At 38.7% G+C, this 20311-nt stretch overlaps 2 protein-coding genes across 4 annotated transcripts; both read left to right on the top strand.

The window, feature by feature from the left end:
• The first annotated feature begins 396 nt into the window (after window positions 1-396).
• LOC112564598 lies at window positions 397-4706 on the top strand. Its single transcript, XM_025239524.1, has 5 exons — window positions 397-603; window positions 1403-1508; window positions 2239-2345; window positions 3325-3497; window positions 3954-4706. Exons 1-5 carry the CDS (start codon window positions 474-476, stop codon window positions 4230-4232), a joined length of 795 nt encoding a protein of 264 aa, XP_025095309.1. The 5' UTR covers window positions 397-473; the 3' UTR covers window positions 4233-4706.
• A 3198-nt stretch (window positions 4707-7904) lies between these two features.
• On the top strand, window positions 7905-18387 carry LOC112564596. 3 transcript variants are annotated; one of them, XM_025239523.1, is made up of 7 exons: window positions 7905-9577; window positions 10377-10489; window positions 14221-14335; window positions 14615-15207; window positions 15742-15997; window positions 17045-17370; window positions 17846-18387. In XM_025239523.1, the coding sequence occupies exons 2-7, from the start codon at window positions 10487-10489 to the stop codon at window positions 17894-17896; spliced, it is 1344 nt and encodes a 447-aa protein (XP_025095308.1). In that variant the 5' UTR covers window positions 7905-9577; window positions 10377-10486; the 3' UTR covers window positions 17897-18387. The 3 variants fall into 3 exon arrangements, with proteins under 3 accessions (XP_025095308.1, XP_025095307.1, XP_025095306.1); XM_025239522.1 differs by lacking the exons at window positions 7905-9577; window positions 10377-10489 and adding an exon at window positions 12965-13142 and having other exon boundaries at window positions 15742-15991; XM_025239521.1 differs by lacking the exons at window positions 7905-9577; window positions 10377-10489 and adding an exon at window positions 12966-13142.
• Window positions 18388-20311: the final 1924 nt, after the last annotated feature.

Genomic DNA, 20311 nt, shown 5'->3' with positions numbered 1-20311 from the left:
TATAGAGCTGTTGATCATGATTTGACCAGAGACAATATGGAAATAGAAATATAGACTATATGCTCTGATGATGATGATAATAATAAATAATTAATTTATTAATTAATTAATTTATTATTATTATTATCCTTCTTAACACGTTCTATTATCGCTACAAGCAGGGCTTCTGCTTACGCAAACAATTGCGTACAATACGCATTAAAAGTTCGGAGGACCCCTTCAATTTTCGTCAATGGGGTCCCAATCAAATTTGGGCGAAGAACAGGGACCCCTTAAAAATCTGAGAAGTGGTCTCTGGGACCCCAAAGAATTTAGCCTTAACAGAAGCCCTGCTACAAGTAATGTCAGCGGACCACAAGGAGATTAAAGGGAAGCTACTCCTCTCCTGACACCAGTAAACCAGAGTTACCGGTACTGTCTGGGGGAAGGGGCCAGATGTTTACCACAGGTTTCATGATAAGCATCTAGGTCAGATGTCAAAGTCCTTTATCCACACCATGGGAAATACTGTTGGGAAGGCGGCAGCGCTTGACTTTGGAATCCAGTGGGCGTGCTGGGCAGTAGCTTCCATCTTACAAACAGAGAAATTCTACGACTTCGCAGGTTTGCTAAATAGTTATATAGTGCACATGCACCTATAGCTGTGACAGTGGGAGGTGGTACTGTGATTGTGTAACAGTAGCAGATGATTTTGCGACTGTGTGACAACGGGAAATAGTCAGGCACATCACAATACCTCAAACCCCATCGTACCATGAACGTACAATGATGCTCATTATATTGTGGCACATGCAGTATTGTCGACACTTTTTTTTTTTTTACAAACCATGCAATGATTGCAGCATATGGAAATAACCAGAAAAAAGGAGCTAGAATTACCTTTAGGGTTTTGGTTAGGGGTAGGTCTTGGGATAGGTTTAGGAATAGGGTTTACCAGTTTCACAGTGCATGTCATGGCGTCCATAACAACCTGTATAATAAATAATAATAATGCAAAATTTGTAAAGCGCATACCCCTACTCCTGAGGAGCATACTCTTAACAATTAAGAACAAGAACGAAACATGGACAGCATACAAGGGATTGGAAAACAGATAAATAGCATATGAACTATAAAAGAAGCAACAACTGTACTAAATGAAGAATAAAATCAAATACAGAAAACACAAAGAGAGACCAAATAGCAAGTTGTATCACCATGTCATGAGCCTTCATTAAGCAAATTATTCCACTTTGTGTTGTAAACAACAGAAAAGTTACACTTGGGTACAATTGTTTAAAACTCAGTTTTTATTATTGTGACTTACAGGTGTGTGTATGGGTGCATGCTGTGTGTGCAACTTCATATTTACATCTTTTATATTCATTTTTTTTTTCATTTTGTTTTATCTGCTCACCTCAAGGTTCAATTACATTTTGTCTCCTGACCCTCCAGTCACTGCGATGGAACCAAACATTTTTCCGGCGACAGATTATTCAGAGTGGGATGGTCTTGACATGGGCAGTGAGGTTAGTCAAGGAACTTATCTGCTGATCAAGCAAAATAATTAAAAAAAATTACAGTAACGCAATTTATTTTGTCTGAAGTTTTCAAAATTATGTCACTGCACCATATATCTGATGGTGCTGGCAGTGTACAAGAAAAGTTGTCCCAGACCACTCAACCTTTCCCTATTTGCAGAAAAATAAAGAAAACTTTAGTTCAAAGTTACCAGATAGGCCACTAATGGCATCTTAAAATGGAAAAATATTAACATGTTCTACGCCAGCTTACACTGAACACAGCCTATGACCAAACCAAGATAAAACAAATATTCTTAAATACAGCATATGATTAAACCACAGTCAAAATAAATATTCATAAACATAGCCTTTGACCAATCATAGTCAAAACAAGTTATCCTGCCAAATTTCGTGGCGGATCAGACAAAAGGATTATCCAATACCACCTAATAAACATTATCTATTACGTAGCCATATGTTTAATTGTGCAGTTAATGCTGGTCTTCAGTTTTGTGTTAGGTTTTGTGTACAATTTGGCATGAAGTTAATATTAATAGTCGAACAATGTGGAGCAATGAAGAGAACTATGACAAACGTGATATCAGGAGTATTATTTCTATCACTTCAATACTTTTGGTAATTATTGACTGAATGATGGTATGTTAGGTTGTATACAAATAAAATGACATAATTTAACATCTTTTATACTTGTAAAAACTAGAATAATTCTTTACAGGCTGGGTTTCTACCTGTTCACACGCATTCTTCATGAAGGCCAAGACCGAAGATTTGACAAGGTGCGCACCAGGCCGGGTGTTTTCCTCCTTTATTGGACTATACAAGGTCATTGAAATACTTAGTTTTTATGCATGCCTTAATGTTACATAGAGTAGTATTTTCAAATAAGATAACACTTTATTTATTCAAAAGACATTTAGTAGCAGCTCTATAAGAAAACAAGGGTTAGAATCACATAACAATCAACAATACCATCAAGCATTCATACCCTCCACACCAGCGAGACCTGCATATAATCTAAATTTATTCACTAGCAGTAGTATTCAGAAGTTGCACAGCTATCATCACTTTGAATGGCAGACACTTTTGATAATAAACAAAATTTGACAACAAATGTTGATAGCAGTCACTAAGGCCATAATTTTGATTTTAAATTTGTTAGTCTACTTCCTATGCCTGTAACAAAACAGGACATTCTCAGAGTACTACTTACCTCATGACAGAAGACTAGAAAATGTAACAAGTCTCTCAAGCCAGTCTCCACTGCCAACTGCGTACTCCTGGTATCCCAAAGTGCTTTGTTTTTGTTTTCTTTTCCTCAGACAGAAAACTTGAAAAAAAGGAATTCTTAGTATTGAGCCATACAAGCGCATGCAAAAAAGGTTTAATGAGTCTTCAGACCCTGTACAGAGAATGCAAAGAAAGTTTCTTAAACCTCCAAAATTCTAAAGCTCTAGATTTTAGTAATCATGCACTTTTATCAGCTTAGGTTACTACATAAAGAGATTTAATTTAATCCTCAAATTTGAGTGCCTACACAAAGAGACTTTTATCCTGATTGCTGTGGCTACTATTTAAGAGACTTAATTTTTCAGATTTTTGGAGGTTTTCCCATGATGATGCTCGTCTCCCATCTGATGACAGATGATGTTTGATTACAAGAAAATCTGTTACGTATTAAAAATTTCAAACTTTTTGTTGCTCACAATCTAAGTGCAGAAATCACATTCAAGCATGCATGCTAACCATATGGCAACAGAAAACTCCCAGCGTTGTTAATACTTTTTCAATTGTGCCTCTCTAGGTGTGTGGATTCTGTTGACACTTCTCCCAACTCTAATGCTAAATAGTAAGAAACAAAACAAGCCAGTGACCAAACGTGACTACATTGGCTGGTCACTTTGGGCCATAGGTTTTCTGTTTGAAGCTCTGGCAGACTACCAGAAGTCACAATTCAGAGCAGATCCTGCAAATGCTGTGAGTAACTGGATATGGAAAAGATATATTGCCATATTGTCAAATGAATATATAATTTTTCTGAAATTTAAGTGATATTGTAACTTCATCTTGTGTAATTGTTGTTTTCCAAGATCTTGTAGGTAACAGAATGCTGTATATCATTATTTATATGTAATCGTATGTGTTGTGTAGAGAATGCTAATACAGAGTAGGTATATTGTGTAAACTGTAATACATATTCTGCTATTTGCTAGTGATAAAACATGATATTTCTGCCCAGTCAGCCACGACCATTTTATCTTTGGCACATTTCTGTACAAGTGAATGTCAATGGTTCATAGATTTAGACAACTTTTATAACTTACTCTATGGAAAAAACATGATGACCCATGACTCTCCATGATGTTACAAGATTTTGACCCTTGGTGTGTGGCAGTCACAATGGTATCTTCATCAAAATTTTGATATTTGCAGGGAAAATTTATCTGCCATGGGTTGTGGAGCATTAGTCGCCATCCAAACTACTTTGGTGAGATTTTGATGTGGAGCGGACTGTGGCTGTCAGCTTCGTCAGTACTGTCTGGATGGCAGCAGTGTGTTAGTCTCATCTCTCCATTGTTTACGTCTTATCTCCTCATCGGTATCAGTGGTATTCCACTGTTGGAGCAATATGGGCAGAGGAAATGGGGCATGGACCCAGCTTACCAGGAATACATTAAAAACACGGCCAAACTTGTGCCTTACTTATGGTGAAGTAAACACTGGTGCGAACATTTGCGCCTTTGCTTGAAAACCGATTTTTTATCATTTATTCAAAATTCTCCAATTCATATACTTTGTATATGCTTTTGTACGTATGCTTTTGCAAAATGGAGAAATGAGTTTTAGTTTTAGTTATCTTCAGTGCACATCTTTGTTTTAAACCTATAAAGGAGAATTTTCCAAGCACTTATAAAAAGGCACTTAACTGTTTCATTAGATTGAAGTGTACAATCACACAACACCGTGACAGGTTGGAAATAAACGTGAACAAAGATAATAATGTTCGATGTCTATGATAGATTCAAATTTCCTTTTTTGTGAAATATAGGGTGAGTAACCCAAACATTTACTTTGATCTTTGAGGTTTTTTTTTTCTTTTAAGCTGATATCGTCAATATTTTTTTTCCCCCGTGGAAAACATTCGACCATTGTGATATGCAAATATACACTTTACAAATTCTCAAATCAGTATGCGATTTAGAATGTGTGTCTTTGTGTGATTAGATGAAAGGAAACCCTGATATGTTACACGATATCTATTAAAAACAGCAGAACATACAGCTGCTGTCGCCAACAGAATTTTTTTTAGGTAGACTTGAATTGCTAAGAATAATAATTTTAATTTACCGAAGACACGTGATTTTAATGCTGATTTTGTTTCCAAAGACACTGATTTTAATGGAGATTTTGTTGCAGGGAAAAAATACGTACGGTATGTAAATATACATGCACTCCAACTTTTCTTTTTTGAGTAAAGTCACGCAGACACTTAAGACAAAAATACAGTTCAAAGAAGCTGTATAAAGTCCTGACCAGACTGATTAGTACAGTAAATTATTCCCATGAAACCTGTTAGGAACTACACACGAAACTGCTAAATTCTAACCTCGAGGTGCGGACGCCAACTGAATGAACTCGAAACAAGGCGACCCTTTCACGGACGATGCGACCTACACTGGCCATACACAATCTTTTCCAAGATAAACGTTGAAGTATGTATTAGACGAACGTACACTTACCGTGCATACGCACGACGTATTACACACACACAGCGCTTGACGAGCCCCTGCAGATGACGATGAGGATGAAGAGCAGGTGAATCGAATCGAAGAGGCACAAGTTCAGAGGAATTTTACTGAGTTATAAAGAAGATGGAGAACAAAGACAGTTGTTTTCCCCACTCACTCGGCCATTTCTTTGAGCAATTGCTTTTCTCTTATATATGACGTCTTTTCCTGCTTCAGGTGACGTGGAACAAATGACGCACACAAGACGTCAGACACAAAACACCATTCGTACACGAAGACCCACCACAACTCACTACAGAGCAAAAGACAAAAGTCAAAACTAATTGAATGGCAATCTTCAGAATTTGGAAAAAGGGGAGGAAGAGTGTTTGAAACGAGTCCTCTGCATCGGATTCAGTTTAGTGGTTTTCCACAGCAGTGGGTCGCCTGGCGGGTGCACAGATACCTACTATACTTTCAATCCTTTTAGATCAGTTAGACCAGCGGTTCTCAACCTGTGGGGTTGTGCTTACAAGAGGGGCGCGAAGGTGGTCATTTTTTCAAAGTTTCTTATACCGGTATTAGTGAAATTAGCTTACATTGCTGGCTAAGGGGGGCGCGCGGACGTACCTTTGTTCGTCATGGGGGCGTCACAAGTAAAAGGTTGAGAACCGCTGAGTTAGACCATGAACGTGTATTTATAAGTCCGTGGTTAGACCATATTCATACTCCCAGAAGTATGTCAGACCATGGTCTCGTTTTTCTTGGCTAAAAGCACGTTAAAACATGGACTCTTTGAAAGTAGGCCGATCGACAAGACATACAGATGAGGCCTCTAGAGATTCCTCCCAACTCCAGGTGTTCTTGTAAATATATATTCTTAACCATCACCTTGTAAATATCCACCCTTCCTTATGTTTACTACAATTTTTTCTATAATACTTAATTACTTAATTTATGTAGTTAATTACCTTCCCTGTAAAGGGCGAGGGCTACATGGAAAAAAGCGCTCAGTTGCTTATTTTACCCCTTGTAAATAAAGAATTGTCATTGTCATTGTCATTGTCATTGTCATTGTCACTGTCATTGTCACTGTCACTGTCATTGTCACTGTCATTGTCATTGTGTCCAAACATGCTTCGAAATGCAACGTATCAGTGAGACACCCGTAAGCCCAGCTACCTCCCTTCCATACAAACCAAACTTCTCTCCCACAGACTTCTATAGTCGAAAGTTTGTGTTCCATCACACCCATTCTTCCCCCGTAGTCCCAGCTGTGGACTACCGGTCTATAGACACCTGCGGCGAAATTACCTGTTTCATGACTGCAGCCCCAGGTGTGCAGCCACGCTTTATTTTCATGATTTGTAGAAATATTTTAGAACGCTTCAGTGCTCACGGGATCGAATAATGCTCCAAAGCAGTAAACTGGGTTTTAAAATGTTTATTGACGGGTTTATTTATTTCATCAGAGTTCATTTGAAAATAATCTATATGCCACAAAAAGCAAAGAACGTGGCCAAGAAATGGAGGTATATTTTGTTTATCTAGAAAAGAGAAGCGAAGAAGTGAGAGAAAATAAAAAGAAAGAGTGAAAGAAACAAAGGAGAGAGAGAGAGAGAATCAATTCATCGGCATTTACAGTTCACAGGGATTGAGAAATATAGCAGTTTGAGAATACGTACAACATTTTTTCCCCCTGCGTATTTATCGCGAAAGTGAGGATAATCATACGTATTACATTTAAAAGAGAACAACACAAAAGCTCTTAAACACGTACAATATAATTAAAATAGATAGAAAGATTTGAAAGAATCCAACACTCACCGTCTAATCAAGAAACAAAAGAATAACCTTTCAGCAGCTTCTTCGGGGTAGTTTAAAAAAAAGTATTTCCAATGAAATATTTTGCTCAGACGGTACTCAGGATGACGATCTTGTCTAGATGCCGGACTTTCCAAACAGCACCACCTCTTCCCGTTCCCCACCCCTTTTTCCTACCATCCTCATCCCACTACCAGAAACGTCCACCCTCATCCCCCTCGCCCCCCAAACACCCACCCCACCCCACTTCTCCTGTCACTTTTGTAATCCCGCGTAGAAGTAGGCGTGGCTCTACATTACATCAGGTAAGCTGAGTGTCCCACGCAGCAACACCTGCTTATTTAAGACTCCGAAGCCGATAGGTTCTTTCCCAGAGCCGAGAACGGTGCTGGCGAACATCCACGAGAGCCTCTTGCGAGCTTCACCAGGTCTACAGCAGCTCGATGCACTGATTAAAACCTTTTTCAGTTTACAGATTTTTATAGACTTGTTGACTGGCACTGCTCTTGATTCCGAACTGTCGTAGCACAGCTGTTATTTTGGCGTCAGGAACTTTCTTTTTTGGAACACCTGGAGCCATCCTTCTTCACCTTTCGCAGACAAAGATAAGACACTTTCCTCGCTGATTCTTATTGCATTGTGTTTTATTCTATGACAGCAACAGCACGTACTTGTATGTGTGCTCTCCTCTATCCCTTCATTCTTCAAGAAAAGCTTTTATTATTATTATTATTATTATTATTATTATTATTATTATTATTATTATTATTATTATTATTATTATTATTATTATTATTATTATTATTATTATTATTAACAGATGCTTGCACCTTCCTATCTTCTGATCAATTGTTTGCAAACCAGGTTATTATTTCATTCCAATTTCAAAATGAGTCCTTAGTAGATTCTAGAACATTGGTGTTCAAACAATTGAAATTGTTGACACCTTTACTTACTTTGTAGGCTGTCAAAGATCCCTGGATTTAAACTGACAGTCAACTAATTATGTTTGTGATCTTTATTGTTGCCTTCTTTTAGTTGTCTGTATATTTATTTTATCGTGCAACTTTGCATTGTAGTGCTCTATTCGTATATTACCAGATTTTCCCCAAAGCTTTAGGTATTCGATTAAAATTGAAATCATTTTATCTTGTTCTGCAAAATGTGTTCTTTTTGTCGTAGTCTAAAAGCTAATTATGATCATGCAAATTATGATCATGATGTTCATGATGTTCTTGGCTATTCAAACCCGCAAAAAAAAGAGTAGAAAAAAGTTAATACCTGAAGGCAACTTAAGGTATTGAATATTTGACCTTAAATGCGTCGTAAACAGAAACAGTTTTTAGGTGTTTAAGCAAAGATTTTTTAAAAGTAAAAACGAAGAAACGTTTATTTACACGTCATGACTGAGGTTTACTTTTCTTCAGGCATCTGGCAGCGTTGCCATGCTGATAAATAATTATTTTTATGAAGGCAAATGACAATTTTGCACTAAAAATTAGTTAAATTTATTCTCACATACGATTACTAGGACACACATGAAATCAAATATTGTTCATCATTTGATTTTTTTTTTTTTTTTGTTTTTTTCAAGAAGACATACCAAACATTCAGATGTTCTCCTGTTCGAACTAAAGACCATCAGGAGATTCTGAGGCATTTACATTGAAACAATAAAAGCTGCTACACTTACTTTGTAGTCAAAGAACCAAAGACGCCTTTTTTTGACTTTCATCAGGTAGACCTAGGGTGAATCTAAGATGGCAGGTAGAGCTACCTCCAGACGACGATAAATAACCCAGAGATGACCATCTTCTGTCCTGTCTTTAGCCGTAGTTTCAGTTAAATAGCTTCCAAGATAGCTTTGAAAGTTCATCTTAGGCACGGCCTCATCCTCATCCTTACTTTATGTAGCTTTGCGTCTTTATTCCTCCTGCCTTACAAACCCCCCAAGTTTTCTTTAGTTCTCGCTTAGCACCTACTCCAGTTTCTGGCCTGTAGACTGGGGGTAAGATAAAGGCCTCTAGTTTATCAGTCTGTTTCAATTTACCTTACCACGCAGAACGTCTGGTCCATACTAATGCCTTTATTTACTATTACTGCCTCTATCAACATATGTTACAGATATGTGTGTGTGTGTGCGTGTGTGTGTGTGACCGTACGCGTGCTCCTTCCTCTCTTTCTTTTCCTTCCGTCAGATGGCGTTCACCCTACGTAACCTTCTCATCTCGGAAATCGTCATCGCGCTGCTCTCGGGGGTTCACGCGAGATCAGTGAGGGACGTGATTCTCATCCGAGGAGACAGAGAGTACGCGGAGCCAAAGCTGCAGACGCTCGATAACATCCGCGTGGTGCCCGACGGGGAATCCGCTCTGACCCCGAACGCCTAGAGGTTATGGCAACGCTCGCCCAGCTACTGGGCACCGCTCGGCCACCTCCCGGCCTCTGCGCGCCTGTTTACTACGCCCGTTTACCAGGCAAGCGGCGAAGATCCTGGGACCAAAGGTTACAGATATGGTTGACCAGCAGTAATGCTATAATTCGATGCCAGAAACTTTCAGAAGCTAATCTTCCTGACACTTCAATGTTTGTTTTTTTTTAACTGAGGAAAAGTTAGCCATGTTATATCGCATCATATTATTCAACGTGTTCAATATACGATACAGATAAGTTACAGGAAGGGATAAGATATTAAAAAGAAAAAGTAGACAACATTTTTGTATAGAAGTTTCAGACAAAGAATTTTTTCTTTTAAAAATTAAGGAAGATTTTGCACCAGGACTGACAACCATAATAGCCTGAGATGATTAAAAAAACTAATACAACCGTCTTAAACCTGTAAAACGATCAGAGTGAAATGAAATTGCTGCATTTTTAAACCAGACCTCGTCAGGAGCCGTAGAAAAGCTTGAAAGTAAACATTAAACTGGCTTTATCAACACTATTCTTAAGTGTTCACGAGGGTTCGAGCATGAGTGGATGTTGGTTTGTGCTTTATGTGCGTGAAGTCAAATGCGCGTGCATGAGTGCATGCTACTTTATTTTATGTGTGCACACTTTTGTTGGTGATGATAATGTATAAAGCAATGCCAAAGTTCTTTAAAAAAAAAACAACTAACAAGTGTACCTACCAATTTGAGAGCATTGTTTGAAAGTAAATTTGCTTTACCGAAAAAAAATCAGTGATATGCTTACATAAAAAATGACACAAACCTCCTAAATTATGAGATATCAATATAGAAGAGCGTTGTGTCACTTTTTTAAGTCTAATATTCAAGCCTTAAGCAACAATAATCTTCAACAGATTAAGTGCTCCGACTTGGTGTCTCTACGATGCAGCTGGACATTCAGAAGTTGGTTTCGGGAAAACAACTTCAAATACGGTGAAATACCCCACTAATTATTACATAATTAATGGTAAGTACAACTTGTTACTAATAAAAATGGTATATATCTGCTCTACTTTTTTTGTCCTTTTTTGTATTTTTGCGGTGAAGCGGCCCGTGTCACGTGTGTCTGAAATGTATATGGCCCCCATGCCGAAAAAGGTTGGGCATCACTGTTTTAGAATAATTCTCAGAAACCCATTGACCTAAGAAAACTTAAGCTGTGACACGCATAGTGTACATTCCTGTAGTCGGAATTCTTGGCGCTTTGGCATTTACTTTTTGGTGGTTTGTTTGTTTGTTTGTTTGTTTTTGTTTTTGTTTTTGTTTTTTGTTTTTGTTTTTGTTTTTTTTGTTTTTTTTTGTTTTTTTTAGGCGATCCCGGATACCTGAATGCGCCATTTATTGAAGACCGCTTAATCGAGGTTTCCCCCATACAAATCACTTTCTCCAATCTCCACTGAAGTCCCATAGTTATATATGCTAACATGTATGCAAAAGGTTTTAGGAAAGTGTTATAACATATAAGGAATGCTTTCAAATTGTTTACTAACCCAAACAATATCCCTATCATTAAAGGCAGTTCATTAACTCCACTAATTCCCACCGCGCTCCCCTCTCAAAAATTGATAATACCCGCTCTCCCCTCTGACAAAGTAGCATAGACCGGCCTATGACGTAGCGGTTACCCTACAAGAAATTTGTGCCAAACATCTTTTATTAGAATATACATTACGACTCCAAAATGGTACTTCATCAACTAAATCTTTGCTTGATTTCAATCATAACAAAATACCTGATTGGTCGACTTTTCTTTTTTTTTTTTTTTCTCCTCTCTCTATCTCAACTGTAAAAGGGAAGTAATTCATAGTGGAACAATTTCTAAAGATTCCAGTAGTGTTCTCCCTTATGTATTCATTTATGCAGACGTTACAAAATAAAAACCTCAACCCCATTAACTTGTTCATGTCTGATGTTCTATTCGAATTGCAAATCAATTAATTAATTTCCTGAAAGGGGTTAATAAAGATGTATTGTAGCTCAAGGTCATGGTGGCCAAGCAGACGATATGGGTCCAGTTCCACAGGCTGCACCTGAGAATGCTCGAGAGCCACCTAAAGCCTAATGTAACTAACTTTTGACACGATAAATTGTTGGCAGTTTGGATGAAATAGAGTTAAAACCAAACTTCCATGGGATCCAATTTATTTTGCTTACTTTCTTTATATTTTGCTTTTTTTAAATTCTATTCTACAGTATTAAAATATTGCACTTTGTGTTTTGCAGTTTTAACATCTCTAAATGCTTAAATTATGGGAGAGTTAGGGACCTTTAGTGGTTGTAATATAAGTCCTTGATTTTTTTCCTTCCTAAAAAAAAACTCTAAACAAAACAAAACTTTCATGTCCAGGTTCTAAATGATTTTGTTCCCCATGCAACACACTTACACGCAGTGGAGTGGTGTAACTGCCATTTTATTTAGCATTCAGTAATATACAGTCTGTTTTGTGAGAGCATATGTTAGCAAGAGGTAGCTTAGACTAAGGCTTTTTTTTTTCAATCATCTGATTTAGGAGACTTCACTTTGATATGAAAATGTATTCACAAATTTTTCTCAAGGTAGTTATCAGAAACATCTTAAATTTGTTGTGAAAACTAACCTTTTCTCTCCCTATCTTTCTCTCTTTTTTATATATATACACACATATTTGTGAATAGATGTGGTTGGCTGGGTGAGTTGCTAGGTAAACTCATGCTATTTTTAATCATCATTTGTATAATAAAGTAATGGCATTGTCAGGGCTTTGTATGCAACTTCTTGTTGTCTTTGATATAGTCTGTAAAAATCACATATTCTAGCTGTTACTTCTGTAGAAATTGTTACTTGTGATCATAACAAATTTTTGAGAGACAGATTAATGTGCACAAATTATGAAAGTAATTTGCTTTCATTATATGCCATGGCCATCTTGTCTCTTTTCAGATCTTTTAGTTTTGTACATGGACGCTGTATAATCATTTTGTCGTTCAGTTTAAAATGTCTCCCCTTAATTGTGCTCTTGTTGCAAAAGGGAAATTTGCATATCAAATTAGCAATGTTTTGGCATAGGTGTCAACTGGCACTTTATCATGTTGAATTTGTTCATAATGAATGGACCTTTCATTGCCTGGTTATCTGGGAAAAGAAAACAAAGTGGCTATGTGGTTGTGTCAAGCCCTAATGATTACTGTGACCAATCTCATCTATCGTCACCACACCCTTTCCCATTTTCATCCTATAGTTCAACTTTTCTTTATTTGCTGTAAGCTTGCAAATCCACTGTGCAAGTCCAAAGCACCTGTCGTCTCAATTTTCTCTGCAGCCAGAAATTGCTATAATACCGCAATGCAGGCCGAGGAGAACGAACCTCTCGTCATATTATTACTATCTGCGGTCCTAATGATCTCAGGGCCGAAAGTCAGTGCCACCCCCCCCCCCCCACTACTCTAAGGGAAGTCACTCTGTGCACTATGAACGCATTGTTTACCCTGGATATCCGGGTATCAATGGCGGTCACATTCACTGCTGCAACGTCAACGTGCGCATGAAGTGACCTGTAAAGATCGCACAGATGCCCCTGCCACGTAACGCCCAACATGTCAGGTCTAAAAACGCCGCGAAAAAAGTAGATATAGCAGAAAAGGTAAGAATGGGTAGCTATAGCTGCATGTGGTGTTAACGGCGACTGTTCTATTCACCAAACTTCGATCGAGATGCATGCCCAACTCGCAGTCCATCACGAAACCTTTAAAGTTTTCTTTTTAGTTACTTTCTCATGCTAATCAATCATTCAAAATCATTTAAATACACCAATCTCATAGCAAAGGAAATTAAGAGTTTATATTTTCTTATTCTGAGGATGCATATATAGCCTATTCCGACAGTTAAACACTCGACCATGATCGATATATAAAAGTACTAATTCTTTTCCGCAATTATTGATTCAGCAAAGTTTAATATGATAATATGCCAGTAAGTTCAACCACAACCAAAAGACTCGTCAACAATTTACTAGAGTAAATTGACTTTACTCAAGCAATGAAGCATAAGTTAATTAGTTGGTGATGATTAACTTGATAGTGCTTGGCTTTTGTTATTGGTAGTCAATTAAATCCAAAAGTATGACTTGAAAACCATTTAATGTTGATCGATTCAGTTCAACTAAGTCAGTTTAACCAAGCTGGTCGCCATTGCATGTACAAAGATATATAGTGGGCCCTGAATCCCTTATATGTACACGAAGGGGAGCAGATAACTCATTGTTGAGAATATAAAAAGGGAAGTCTGAATGGTGTCTTAACCTGAAGGTGTCCACACAGACTACTTCAATACTCTTTCCTGTGATACAGTGGATTTTCCATGGATGACCCAGTTGTAGAATGGGTACCTCACTCCTTAGAGAGTTCGTGAAGGTAAAGCAGTGAAAGAGAGTAGATGAGCACTGCCATTGCCAACAGCTGATCCTGAGACAAGTGGATTTTTATAAAATTTCATTCCCCAATGACTGTAAGTCATGGGGCTAAGCAAGTGCATGAGACATCCTCCAAAAATGTGCAGACAAAAATAATTTTTCTTGTACTAAAAGTGTTACCATGGTCATCAAGTGAATGGTCTGGCAAGAATAGAACTGTTTGTAAAGGATGATGGAGCTTACAGTAGTGACAGCAACAACAGTAATTTGTACCTAATCATTATTTTTATTACTATTGATTATGTTGTAGGTAAAAGTCTTAAAAAATAGACAGAAAAACTGGATGCAGCAGAGGGAGATATATTTGAAGACTACATCATCTGAGCCTGAAATTTCTTCCCAGATTGAAGAGACTCACCTGTTAAGTAAGAACATTCTGGAAAATCATATTTTTACTGTTGGTTTTACTAAGCTGACCAGACACAATTTTGTGAGGTGCTGATACTGGTTAACACTTTTTTTCATTTATTAACTGTTGAGGGAAGTGATTGACATCTGTCAGAGATAAGTAACTTTGATGGAACTGTATTCAGTTTTAGTATCTTAAATGTCAGATTAAAGGTGCTTTGAGAGCATCCTTCTCTGAACATTTTGGTGTGAAGTTGATGTTAATGAGATGTAAATTAATAAGGTCATACTTTCAGGCAGTGTTCCTGGACTTACAGACTTTGATCCTCCAGTAACAGATGAACTATCTACAAATGGGTATGTTGCACAGCTTGCGACTAAAGCAAGCCCAGTTTATGATAAAAATGGTGCCATGCTAAATCACGGGTTTAGCAACTGGCTACAGGCCCGCAGTCAACCCCACAAGCTTGGTTCTAGAGAGCCCAGTAGACAGCAGACTCAAGGTCAGAGTTTACAACAGGCCTGTAGCAAGGAATCACTTGGAAATGAGAAATATATGTCAGGGACACAGTGGAACCAGGGACAAGGGGACAATAGAACAGTGGCCTCTGTTTCCAGCACAGCTTATGTCAGAGGTGCTTCTTTGTCCTCTGTCACGTCTGACACTCTGACCAACAAGACTGGGCAGCATGTGAAGCAAAATGTGCCCAGCAGTGCAGGGAACAGAAATAAATGTTCTTTACCTCCCGGTGCAAATGAAGTGTGTAATGAGGTCACAAGAGGAAGGACTTTTGTACGGGAAATTTCTGAACCTGTGGAGTTTAAAGCAGCTGAAGATGGCCAGGTTGATATGAGCAGCCATAGGTGTCAGTTTTGCACCAATTTAATGGTAAGTTTCTTGTCAGTAATCATCATTTAAATGATAAGTTTTTTTTCAATTATCATTATCTAATGGCAAGTTTCTTGTATGCAATCATTTATCTGCATCAGAAATCTGCATCAGATGAGATCATAGCTATTGCTTACACTTTTACTGTCACCTGTCTATTAGAAGTAATTCACAAATAATAATTTATCCATGTCTTTTCTGAAAAAAATCATCACTCATTTTTCTCTTACAAATTTTACTCACATGCATTCAGCTACACATCCATTCTTGGATTCATTTAATCGCCTTATGATGGTTTATCTCTCTTTCTCTATTACCCCCTCCCCCACACACACTCCTAAGACCCTATGAACAAGTATTGGTGCAAATTGTTAGATGCATTTGTCACTGAAATCTACCATTCCAGATAGATTGTTACTAGCATTTCTATAATTCCAGCTAGATTGTTAATAGCGTCTTTACCATTCCAGCCAGATTGCCACAATCATTTCTTACATTCCAGCCAGATTGTCACAATCATTTCTACCATTTCAGCTTCAGAACAAATATGTTCCAACTCTGCTGGTACCATGTGGACACACTGTCTGCAAGTCATGTGCTGAATCTCATAGACTGTGTAGACTGTGTGGCGCAGCAGTCAGTGCAGTGACCACTAATATCATGCTACAGCAGATCATCCAGGAGTACCATCAGAAGGCAGTCACGGCATCACCATCTGGAAGAAGCAGACAGCACCAAGATGCACTCAATTTGTCAGCAAAACCCCCATTATTTGCTGAGTCTGGTTATAGTAAGTGTGGTCAGGATACATCATTGATTTGAGATAAAGCTTCAATATACTTTTATCTTTTGGATATATTAGTACTTAAGGTGACCAGACGTTTCGAGGGCGAAAGCGGGACACATGCCGATGATGGTGTCGTCACCGTCAAAGAACGCCGAAAAAAGTGATTTTTAAAGACAACCGGGACATTTGATGGACTTGCCGGAAAGCCAGAAAGCGGGACATTGGGCGTTCCGCCCGATGAGCAGGCGGGACACGAGGTCAAAAGCGGGACTGTCCCGCCTAAAGCGGGACGTCTGGTCACCTTATTAGTACTATAAAATTACTTTTGTAGCTTTTGAAAATTTGACTTTAAATTTCAATTTATTGTGTCCTTTAATTTACAATCTTTGAGGTTTATCGATATGTTTTGTTGATGTTGTTAGGTTGTATCAAGCAAATTTAGTGGTTGAAATGTCATTTTATTCATCTTAAAGGACTAGCACAGTGCTGGGCATGCCAGTGCTTCTTCCTTATTTTCAAGTTAAGGTAATAGGGAGGGAGAGAAAATAAATGTGCACGAGTATAACATCTTTTCAAAAAGTTTTTACCTAAATTAGAGAGAAGGGAAATCAATGCAAAGTTAATTAATGTATTTTTGTTTTACACTTAGATGATAAAGTAACATGAGTTGACAAATGTAGTAACCTAGGTTTAAAGCAGATTTCTCTTCCTTACAGCAAAGTTCAGTTGGTTTAGACAAAATGTGCTTTAAAATCTTTAAGCGTTGTCATGATGCCAATAAATGTTGCTTTAGTTATATGCACACATGATTTATAAGGTTTTGAGTTTACAAAAAGTACATTTTGTATTTCAAGTATATAACAGCACACAGCCATTAAACTGTTCATTCCATCAGCTGGCCACAGTGAGCTGTGTGTCTGCCGACAGGACTCCCTGTTATTATTATTGTTATGTGGATGTCTTTATTGGTACTACAGTGTCAATGAGCTATGTCATACAGCTGGGAGCTATTATTGTTGTTATTAGGGCTTGTGTCTAATACTGTTGCAGCATCTGTGAGTTATGCTGCACACCTGCAGACTCTGCTTAAGCAGGCAGAAGCAGTGAAAGAAGAGGCAACGAGTACCCGGCAGGCACAGGAGCAGATGGTAATGCAGTTGAAGAAGACCAAGCGGCAGCTGGAGGCCATCAGGAGAGAGGAGGTGGCACTGGACAAGAAATGCAGGGAGCTAAAGGACCAGCTAGAAGGCCTTCAACAGCAACGTCATGAGTATGAGAACGAGTACCGCCAGCTGCTGCAGCAGAAGGAGGCTGCCTGCAAGCATTTGGTGATGACAGAAAAAAGACTCCAAGTCTTAGGGCAGGAGATTGACAAGGTGGGCTGCTATGACAGTTGGTAATGGACACTTGTCTTCTCCTTGCTTGTCCTCTCTTTGTCAGGTTGTATGTTAAATGACATTAAATAATGATGATGTGCACTGCAGTTGCACTTACAGACAAACATCGTGTCCTTACTAAGACATGGTTCTTATTGGACATCTAGAATATAGACAATTATTTGATAGTCCTTTCGGCCCAGTCAAAGTTGTCAGATGGAATGTGTGAGTAATTATAATGAGTTTCTTCTTAAATAATAATTCTTAAATGATTTCTTGTACATAAACAGTTGTCTGTATAATTAAAAGAAATAAGTGTATATGTTTAATGTTGTGCTTCCATGAATGAGTCACATTTAAGCAAAAATACTGGTGTCTTTCCAAACAAATCTTGTATAAACAAAGTGATTCTGTCAGTAAAATAATTATATTCCACACAATTTTATGTAAACTAACAATGTCTTGTCTGTTTCAGGTCACATTTCTTGCTGAGGGTGAGGGTCAGATGAATAAAAATGGATTTTAGCTGAGTGTTCAGAAGGGCTACAAGCAAATGGAGGACCATCATATAGTGATGATGACTAACAATGTGCATAATAAAAACTCCAAAAGGAACAAATAAAAGCCATCAGAGAGATAGTCCTGATCAGACAGGGCACACAACACAAGAGCAAGAACTAACAAGTAAATAGAAACTATCAGATAGTCATGATCAAACAAAGTACACAACATGAGCTCAAGAAATATTTGCCAGGCTTTCTTCTATAATACAGTGATTCATAAACTTGATTTTAAATGTTATTACTGTCTCCAGAAGAAAAAACACTTATGTATGTAACATGTATTTAGTATGCAGGGCAAACTTAAGACAACTAAGGAGGTGGGAGGAGTGATGTAACGGCTTCTCTTTAAAAGTCAAAATAATATGTTAACCACTTAAGTTAGAAAGGACATCAAGAATACAAGTGTTTCACCTTTTCACTCAATGACTCAAATAAAATAATAAAATAATGAAAAGTTGGAAGACAGTGGCACAAGTCAAGGTGTGAAGAGCCTGGTAAGCTGGTTAGTTGACTGGTATCAATACAGACAAGACTGGCCTCATAACTTGAAGACAAGTCTGCACTGGTAACATAAAGACTGCACATTATTATATTATAAAGACAACCCTGTACTGGTAACATAAAGAATAGGGTGTACTAATAACATGAAGAGAAGACTGTACATATAATGTAAAGAGATGCCTGCACTGTTAAAGACAAGTTTAGTTTAGTCCTTGTTACTCCTCGAGGAGCATAGGGCCGCAACAACACCCTCGCCAGTGGATCTGGTTTTGGGCAAACCCCCTCCTCATTGGGCCCAAAGTGAGGCAAAGGACGTCGGATCCACATGGGTCCAACTGAGGGGGGCTGCCCCCCTCAAAAAAAGATAATCCTATATTTACAATGTAAAGATGTTCCTGTACTGGTAATGTCAGAATGAGTCTGTATACGGATGAGTCTGTTCGAACAGTGTCAGGAGGACTAAGTGTCCAACAGTCTATGTTTCCAACATTTTTCTCATGTTAAGACATTTTGGTGCTCCCACTGTACTGTGGACTCCTTGCTAACGCCCTCATATCAGCGGGTGAGTAGGGGGGTAGTGGGAGGGTTGACATGAACTTGCAAGCGACCATGGGAGGTGTTTGCTGTTGGTGCCTGATGACGTCAGCAAACTGTGGACAGAGCACTCGCTGCCGTTTGCTCTCCATAGCCCGAGTAGTTAGCCTTATCCAGTGGCAGCTGTTTATGGTCATATTGTATATAATGCTGGACAGTCAGCCGGGTATGACCTCATACCCGCAAGCAGGTGAGCTGTTCTCAGGAAAAACAATGGCAAGTTCTTGATGTGCTAGTTTTGTAACCACAGACACTGGGTCCCCCCCCCTACCACCACCACCTGTTCTCACCTCTCTCCCACAGACGCACGCACATACACGAGAGAGCTAGGGAGGGGTGGAGATAGAAGAATGAGGAAGCTGGGGGGGGGGGAGGTTCAGGTCGTGAGTATATGCCGTAGGTGTACAACTAGATGAGGTAAACTCTACAGATCGCTTAACAATTGTACATCGATCTCGACTAACACGCTGCTCCATCAGTTAAGGAACTAGACAGCCGCCACGAACTCAGAGATGTAGACGTCGTTACCAGAACATTTTATTCCAATGCCGAGAAACAGGGAAAGTTGCATTAAAGAATTGGGGTTTTGGTGCCTTGCACTTCCTGAATAAATAAGTCACTTCATTTCATGCCAGATGTTTGGTATCGCATCGGCTTTCCAGCTAAATCTAAACAACAAAGGTTTATCCAACCTTTCTGTTTCCCAATCTGGTGCAGGACCTGATAATGCCAAAGAGCGGTCACTCTTGCGTCTGTCAAGCTGAGGAATCAATTAACTTAACCCCCACCCTCCACCGAAAGAGCCCGGCACGTGGCCGGCCAGCCATCCAGCCCTCAGCCCTCCATGGTGACCACCCAGAGCTTTTCATCCACTCTCCGCACACAAGTCGATCGCCAGGTTTTGCTGGCCTCGTGGTTGGAGTGAGTATCTGAGCAGCCAGTCTTCCTCAGTATCCGAGGGTCAAGTGGTCACATCGAAGTCTTCAGTGGACTCATTCACAGTCTTTAACTTGCAACAATTCTTGTAACTTGTCGGCGGTTCCAGACTAACGGCCTCTATACACTTCCGACCGGTATCTACAGAAGTTAAGGTAGTCACCATGTCAAGTTTATAATGTGTCTGTAAACACACAAGCTCCACACTGATGAAAGCAAACTTGTAACAATGACATAACAAAAGAGATGAAAATTATTAATATCAATAATTAGAACTATTATTACTCAATGCTGTATAGACAAATATTTCTATTTGGTACAGACTGGAATAGATTATCGAAACAATG

The sequence above is a fragment of the Pomacea canaliculata genome, linkage group LG5 (assembly GCF_003073045.1).
Source record: "Pomacea canaliculata isolate SZHN2017 linkage group LG5, ASM307304v1, whole genome shotgun sequence".
In the NCBI taxonomy this organism is placed as follows: domain Eukaryota; kingdom Metazoa; phylum Mollusca; class Gastropoda; order Architaenioglossa; family Ampullariidae; genus Pomacea; species Pomacea canaliculata.
This window is presented reverse-complemented; position numbering and strand designations above follow the sequence as displayed.

What these genes read in the sequence shown, in the direction of transcription:
- LOC112564598 (XM_025239524.1), top strand. Translation starts at nt 474, where the DNA reads ATGTCAAAGTCCTTTATCCACACCATGGGAAATACTGTTGGGAAGGCG. An exon ending in GTCTTGACATGGGCAGTGAG is followed by an intron (nt 1,509 to 2,238) that starts GTTAGTCAAGGA and finishes AATTCTTTACAG; the next exon opens with GCTGGGTTTCTACCTGTTCA. An exon ending in CCTTTATTGGACTATACAAG is followed by an intron (nt 2,346 to 3,324) that starts GTCATTGAAATA and finishes GTGCCTCTCTAG; the next exon opens with GTGTGTGGATTCTGTTGACA.
- LOC112564596 (XM_025239521.1), top strand. Translation starts at nt 13,071, where the DNA reads ATGCCCCTGCCACGTAACGCCCAACATGTCAGGTCTAAAAACGCCGCG. An exon ending in AAGTAGATATAGCAGAAAAG is followed by an intron (nt 13,143 to 14,220) that starts GTAAGAATGGGT and finishes ATTATGTTGTAG; the next exon opens with GTAAAAGTCTTAAAAAATAG. An exon ending in AGTTTTGCACCAATTTAATG is followed by an intron (nt 15,208 to 15,741) that starts GTAAGTTTCTTG and finishes CTACCATTTCAG; the next exon opens with CTTCAGAACAAATATGTTCC.